We start from the raw sequence: 8,450 nt of genomic DNA on the forward strand, positions 1-8,450 counted from the left end.
GGTACTTAGCTTTTTGATGACTTCGGTAACTGAAAACACAGGAGCTGACCGACCAGCACTTGAGAACTGCATCTGCTTCGGGCACCGCGCGGCAAGAAAGACTGAAGATGGCGTCGGCTGATGCTTTTATACCCCAGCCGCTCTGACGTCGGGGAAGAGGCGACATCAGCCGACGCCGGACCCAGACTTTGGAATCCGGCCGACCGAAGGGCTGCCTGAGGCAGGACAACCCATATGTTAGGACTGCAGTTGCATTCTTGAAGGACATCATGTCCATCCTCAAGCATAGCAAATGAGATATGGGAAGATTAGATGGTGCTGGGTATTATGGGAGAATAGTTCAAGCGTCAGAGCAAAAAGTCTGAATTATTGGCCTCTGCAAGGATAACCTACACATTGAGGTAGATGAAAAATACAACAGATCAAAGGATTTTACTCAAGGCTATTTCTGACACCCAGAAAGGACTGATCACAGAGATCCTTTAGTCCTTTTAAATCTCAAAACCTTCCTCAATGTCCACATTTGAAATGTGGACATTATGGGACCTGCTATCACTAATTGCCTTATGCTCTGAAGTTCAATGTGTATCTCCAGAATGCCTGTCTTAACATTTCTACTCAAAAGACCACAGGTTCTTCCTTAGATTATAAGCAGGAAGTGGGGATTACTACCAGTCTACCTCATTTCTTCCTTAGGACTGGTTACTGCATCCAGTCTTTTCAAAAAGCACCTTTCTCCAGTAACAGTTTACTGCACAATAAAGGGCATTCACATTTACCTGTACTTGAACAGTACTGGCTGACAAAGTTTACAGACTATTGCAAGTTGGGAGCTATTAACTTCCCGAGTGATGTTGACATCCTACAGAAAAGGCTTCACTGAGCAACCGACTGGTGTCAGAACCATGGCCTTAAGCTCAATGCCAAAAAAATGTGTCATCCCCTTTGGGAAAAACCCAGTTCCCCCTTGAATTACCACATCAATGGTAGTTCACTGAACACAGGTGTTGAGAGATCTGGGAACACAGGTTGACAGCAACCTATCTTTTTACGACCACATTGCCACTGTGGTCAGAAAGTCCTTCTATGTGGCACATCTCATTACTAAGGCTTTTGCATCCAGGAAGAAAGAGGTCATGGTCTCCCTCTACTCTACCCTCATTAGGCCAATCATTGAGTACAATGCCTCATTTCGCATGTACCTCACTAAACACTTGCATCAAATGGAGAGGCTGCAAAAGTATCTCACAAAGAGAATCCTAGGCCTTAAACATATTTGTCCTATATGGACAGACTCAAAACACTCCAAATATTCACTGTCTCATATCGCCTACTTAGAGGCTATCTCTGCTTGACTTACAAAGCCATGTCTGACCAACTCTGTTAGAAATTCTACATCTGAAGAAATCCCAATCCCTCTGCACCACACTCTCCAGAGACCTCAACCTCATTACCACTATCAACAAAACATGCTGAAGGGACAAGTTCATAACCCAAAGACTGCCCATGCTATGGAATAGACTTTCCTATACATGTCAAGCAGAGCACCTCACTGGCCCTCTTCAAGACAAATATTGATGAATGGATGGGAAATAGAAAATTCACCCCAGGGATGACTCCAGTGGCTTTACTCGACAGAGGCACTGGGAACTAAGGTCAGGTGGCACAATGCCAGGGTAATCCTATGGGCTAGGCTTGTAAAGACCCCAGGGCCATTAGCCTAGTACACACCTATGAATCACAGGTGGTGGTGGACAGGGTACTCCTAATCATTGTAAACCATTTCCAAAGTCTCAGGTTTCCTTCCATACTTCTAATTTAACCCTTACCCATTCCAAAAGACTAATATTCCTGTGGATATTCAACTCCAGTTGCCAGAAGGCCCGCCTCCCCAAGAGATGGAACATTTGGTGCAATATTTCAAAAAATCTGCACAGAAGAAAGTGTTGACAGAAATACTCTGACAGTACCCATCAAAGTTGCATGTTGATAAAGCTCAATAGGCAACTGACAACCATTTTAAAAGACCACACAGTCCCTGGAAGAAACAGTACCCACTATGCCCTAAAAAATCTTATACCCAGTCCCTGGAAGACAATACCTACAATTTCCCTGCAAATCCTATGAACTGGAGTGGTGGTCCACACAAGACAGAGAACCTGGGAATAAATCCTAAACGAAGAAATCCCACAATGAATCCTAACAGATACCTCTAACCTGGTATGGGTGCCGTCTATTCAAAACCTAAAGGTTCAAGGTCAGTGTGATGCAAGTCCAGAGGAGGAAATGCAAATGTGAAAGAAATGATGGCCTTGGTGTAGCCAATCAAGCCTTTCAAACCAGTTTGAAAGACAGGTTTCCTACAGGTGACAGCAGACAATGACAGTGTGGTATATCAACAAAGGGTGGACCATATCATACCCCTTTATCCAGGCTGGCTATGACTATCTGGGAGTTAGTGTTGCAAGCCTATATAAATCTTAAGGCAGTTTACATTCCATTTCATATGAATTTAGTGGAATAATAATTAAGCACATCAATGGCAGACCAAAGTGGATGTTACACACAGATACTTTCCTTCAGTTAATTCACAAAGGGAGTGTTCCAAAAGGTAGGCTTGTTTTCAGTGCCAAGACAATGGACAACTCAGGAAATTCTTACCAAGAGCATCACAGACACCTTGGCAGTAGATGCCTTTTCCTTCAGGTAGGTTTCCTTTTTGCATCCCCCTACTCTTCAGGGTGATCCATAAAGTAAGGAAGGCAGGGCCAAAGATTATCTTGACAGCTCCCCTTTTGAACCAGAAAATAATGGTTCCCACTCTCTTCATAAAAGTCCAGGGAAACCATTAAATGTTGAATCTGCAGTTGGGGGCCCGCTATGTAATAAGGCCCTCATATACTCCAGTCTAGAGATCCTGCAGTTCACAGCTTAGATGATTTGATGCTTTTTTTCTTTCAGGCACCAAAAAAAGGCATGTTTAACGTAACTGAGGAGATAAGAAGCTTACCACCAGGAAATACCACTACCCAAGTGGAAGAGGTTTTCCCTACTGAACCATAAAATGAATTAGGAGCCCATCATAGCACTGTCGCTCCTGCTCTTACAATATTTAAGTTGCTGAATCAGAGATGGCCTATACTTTCATAAAGGCACATCTTTCAGTCATTGCAGCCAGCCTTAATTTGGAGCCTCTACTTGCATGCCTTACTGCTGGCACCTTCTAAAAGCAGTCCTACATCAAGTATCTCTCAAGAACAGAATAGCTCCTTCATGTGACAAACTACTTACTAGAAAAAAAATTGTCCCAGTTACCTCCTCAGCCTGCTGCAGCCACTGTGCCCCTTACATCTGCAGCCTGGAAAGCATCACCTCTGCAAGGAGAAGCAGAACTTCAAGCTTCGATGAGTAATAGACAATTTAATCTTGCCCAAGGACAGATGCAGCCATAGAATGACCCCTTTATTATGTCAATAGTAGTCCAGGAACATACCCTTAACCAGATCATTTAAAACTTGTTTTTTCCCAACTGAAAGGATAATGCATTTCCTGACTGCATGTAGCCTACTGCAGATTATTCACAAAGAAGAAAGGGTATCAGAAGCTCCCATCAGTCCTTCGCATCCTTGGAAATAGTGAATCAGGGCAGGGCCATGTCCAGGAAGGCATATTCTAAATGGCTGGCCCACTGCTCAAGCACAGATACCACTAAGGCCTTCCTCAAGGGAGTGACTATCCATGATAACATAGTAGTAGTTGCATGGTCATCAGTCCATACCTTTTAGTAACACAACAAACTAAACAGATCTTCCAAGGCTAGAGCCTGGGTTAATGGCTACTCTGCAAGGTAAGCTGGAATCCTGCCTTAACTTTACTTTCAGGCAGCCTACCTAGCCATCAGGAGTTCCGGGAACTGTTCCAGTAGTCTGGACTACTGCAACAGTGATCTATATAAAAGACAGTGCAACTGTGTAAGAATACACCACAATAGTAGACTTTTGAAAAGATCACTATTGCCAGTACTACTCAACCCCACAACCACCTCCGCCATACTGGGGGTTGGACAGTCTTGCTTGGTATAAGGATACCCTATTTTTATACCACCTATCCCTCCTTCTCTTACAGGGCCTCAGGCCTTATAAGTTATGAGTAGATCTGGGGTGGCCTCCTTCCTCCCTGTCAGCTTAGACTTGTATGGCTCTTCACTCTCATTCGCCCTCTCTCGGTCTCCCTACGGGTTAAATAAAGGCCTCTTCTTTCAGCTCTCAGGGTAAATGTCCTTTACTTCATAGGCAAGAAAGATCTAAAATGGTGCGGGCTAATATGTCTTACTTTGGCAGCATCCTGATGTTCCTTACAGCTAAACATATGACAAGCCTAGAGGGTGAAGGATACTGAGCTGCTGAAGTTAGGCTGGATGCTGGACTTTATGCAGCAGAAGTCCCAGCAGCTTGGACTACCGCATTGTGATCTAGCTGAATATGTACAATTACGGCCAAGTTCTTGCACAACTAAAATTTTTCCTTGCACTGAACATTTACAAGCAGCAGCAACACAAAAGTATTAAGATGCAATGCATACCAGATAACCAGTGTAAATATGTCAAATCGCACAGACTATCATAACTAGGATGAGAACATGACGAGAGTGCTGATCCAGCCAACCAACTTTTCAGTGTAAACCATCCCTGTTACCTCCCAACTTCAGCAACACAACTGTGTATGTCTCTTGTAATGCACCATTCGTTTCTGTCAGTGATTAGATAATCCGTACTTTCACAGCTACAGATACAGTACACGATTCAAACTACTCATTTTTCTGCCGAAGCATCAATATGGTAAAAATAAATCGGTACACTGGACTTCAGTAATACATGTACACTGCACATTCAGTCCAAAGACAATTTAATCACAATGAAATGGGGTAAGGAAAATTTGGACAGAAGCAAAACACCAATTCAGCCATACATACATGCATGATGCAACACTTTAAGGTTAGCATGTGAAAAACCTCTAAAAGGGAAAGTAGAGATGCACATCTGTATACACATTTACAAACCCAAAGTCTGTGCAAGTGATTCAATACAAACAATACCCCAAACTAAAGACTTACTGTCCAGAATTTGATGAAGTACTGTGCAACAGTTGCTGCAACAAACGAGCAATAAATCATAGAGTAAAGTAAAAACAGCAGGAAAAACTTGTAGTTTGAAAATCCCACACAGTTGTTCACCCTACAAAAGAAAAGAATGCCATTTTAAAAATCAGTAAATTTTAAGATAGCTTGTGTGACTGCAATACATGATTTTCTACAGCATTCAAATGTGAATGATTACTCAATCAAGAAAACATCTAAAAGTTACTAGAATGTTATTTTTCAAATCCCATGAGTTTGTGTTGAACTATACACAATAAAAGAGCTCCAATGTGAAGATTAACATGACATGCAATGGTATGTTTGAAACTAATCATATATACAGACAACTGCCATTCTGCAAACATTTGAATATTGTCTTTCAAATGATGCCAGATGCTTAATGCTATGCCACATATAAGCACATGCATACCTGAAATGCTGAATATTTTACTACTCCTTACTCTGAATTATTTGCAGAACTCTAGAAAAATCCATTCTGTGTGCCAATAGCCTATGCTTTAATTTGAACCTCCTTCTGGCCCAAGCCAACTTGACCATCTAAAATACAATAGCAATACCTTCCTGGCCCATCTTTTCCCAGTCCTACGAACTACAAGTTACAACACAGAATCTGACATCAACTAATCAAAAGGGGCCAATCTATTTCAAGGGGTGAGGGGGAAATCACCCTTAATTTCAACAAATCTTACTGGCTGATAGTAGGAAGCAACCAGGGGACTTTGGTGCCAAACCACCCACCCACTAAATTGGAGGTATTTCACCGTCTACTCCCAAAGCCGAACATAAAATGCATGCATCATTATTCTTTTTCTAGCACCTGAACAATAAGGTCAGGCTATAAATACTGCCTTCATGCAGGTGCCCCAGCTGATTGATTTATTTATGCACTTGTGCCTTGCCTGTGGCCACTATAAGATAACACCCTTTAAAGCAAAGGACTCCACTCCCACTATGCAAGTCAGGACAGCAATGTATCAGGCAGTCAAACTTGCCTGTTTCAGATGACTCCACAGTGTCTTGATCCAATGTTCAAAGCCAGATCACCTGAATCACAGAGTTGAAACCTGCAAGTCGGAACATGCATGCTTTTTAAAACTCACTATAATGCCTTCTAAATGAATACTACACTGAGGAAAAACTAACAAGTGCTGCAGTGAATCAGACTGCATAGAACCTAGACCTGTGCATGCCAGTTCCTTGAAGCTATTAAAAAGGGCTGCTGCTACTGCCAGTTAACCATGATGGAGACCATCCTTTAGCAGAAAATTGCCAGAACTGATGGCAGCATACTTTTAACAGTAATAACCGAATCCTACAATGCCAGAGTATGTCAGAAAAAGGAAGACCGAAGGACGATGCCCTACAGAAGTCAGTGGTCAAGGAAAGGCTGATTTTTTATTTACTTATTTATTTTTTTTTACAGGAAGCAAGTAAGGTTTATCAAACAGAAAAAGGGGTGTTTGATATATTGAAACTTTGTCTTCTCCTACCCAAATGAGACCTATAAACTATGCATTTCACTCCATGCCTTCCCACTGCCTTCTTATGATCATAAGTACTACTAAAGGAATTTCCCCTACCAAAGACAGCCTGTCACAAAGTTTATGTCTAACCACTTCTTTATGTCCAAACATGCAAGAAAGCAATTCCTCAATGCAACAGTAAACCGCCAAGACAAATAACCCATAGGAAGAACTATTAAGTTCTAATGGCAAACTTCCTCTAAGCAGTCCAGCAGAAAGGGCTTAACAGCTATAATCCTAAATAACCAAAATATTTATAAAAAGACAAAAAAGTTTTCAAACTAACTGCACAGAGAGCTTTACCATTACTAGGCTCAATAATAAATGCTTATAATAGTTACTGTAACAAAGTTTTATTATCTTATATTTATAACCGCATCCATTGAGCTGAATTTAGACTCCAAACCTGTGCACCTTAAAAAAATAGATTTTAAATTAATAAATCAGGAATGAAAATGTTTAGCTGCATTTATGTTTAATCATACAAGTTGGTTAAAAGCAGTTATATGCAATCACTGAAGCAAACATACATTTACAGCGATAGGCAAAATTATGATGGCACAACCCTCAAAAACTACTTTGTCCAAAACTGTGACAGAATTGAGTAAGGTAGAAGATCACTTAAATGGCAGTGATTATAAAAGCAAAAGGGACCAGGCAGTTTACTAGAGAAAGGCTTCAACTTAATTGGCAACGCAACAAAAGTACAGCTTGTTCTAATTCACATAAATCAGTCTTGATGACTCACTGACGTGGAAACAGAGAAACATAACTAATGTGATAATAAGATTGATTAAGCCATTATTTTACACTCGCTAAGCAGCATTTTTCCTGTTTAGTGAATGTAAAATAAAAGTAACTACTTATAAAAAAAAGTGTGTGTGTGTGTGTGTGTGTGTGTGTGTAATTCAGCAATTGAGTAGTGGCAGAGCAGTTAAAAGTTAAGCATACCTCTTAGATCAAGACATTTGGATAAAGCCTAAAATAATGCAGGGGAGGCTATCAGATATAGTGACAGATTTAAAATCAATCTACAACTACTACTTCCTATTTTTGCACATGGGGTCAGCAGTCACCTCAACAGTGACAATCTACAGCAAAGATTTATACAGCCAGGTGGTAAGCCCTGCCGCTGCAGTTCAACACCACACACTCATGCACACACACACCTATGGACAATTTGGAGTAATCAAACCACCTACTGCATTGTCTTTGGAATGTGTGATGAAAATGGAGCACCTGAAGAGAACACACAAGAACACAGGGAGGACATGCAGACTCTACACAGAAGGCACTCCAGCTGGGAACTGACAGATTTTAAGTATTTTTCTTATGAACTTAAAAACTTGCTAGAAAATAATTTGTTTTAGCATGAATTTTCTGAAAGAAATAAAGTCTGAAACCAAGTGTACTTCATTATTTAGTGTTTGTCGCTTCACAGTTAGACGTTACACGTTCGATTCATAGTTAGAGCGTTTTCTGTGCGTCGACATGTGTGAATGGGCATTCCTTCGTTGAAGGTTGTGCGTTAGGCCTGGCAAGCCAGTACGTAAAAATCAACTGCCAATCATTAGAGGACTGGAATTCCTCTGTGGAGACCCCTACCCGGGAAAAGCCGAAAGAAAGAGTGAGACCTGTAAGGGTGAAAGGGAAGGTCTACAAGAGGGTAGTGAGACCTGGCTATGTTGTATGGGTTGGAGACAGCGGCATTGACAAAAAGGCAGGAGTTTGAGCTGGATGTTGGATGTGGCAGAGTTAAAGATGTTAAAG

The 8,450-nt window shown here is 41.3% G+C and overlaps 1 protein-coding gene across 1 annotated transcript in view; it reads right to left on the reverse strand.

Annotated features, from left to right (window-relative positions):
* Positions 1-8,450, reverse strand: part of ZDHHC20 (zinc finger DHHC-type palmitoyltransferase 20) — a 1,600,692-nt gene that overhangs the window by 794,911 nt on the left and 797,331 nt on the right. Inside the window, exon 7 of the mRNA XM_044072039.1 lies at positions 5,113-5,233. Coding sequence (XP_043927974.1) covers positions 5,113-5,233 — 121 coding nt within the window. The remainder of the gene's footprint in view (positions 1-5,112; positions 5,234-8,450) is intronic.

The sequence above is a fragment of the Protopterus annectens genome, chromosome 5.part0 (genome assembly GCF_019279795.1).
Source record: "Protopterus annectens isolate FY-2018-M chromosome 5.part0, PAN1.0, whole genome shotgun sequence".
NCBI classification, from domain to species: Eukaryota; Metazoa; Chordata; order Ceratodontiformes; family Protopteridae; genus Protopterus; species Protopterus annectens.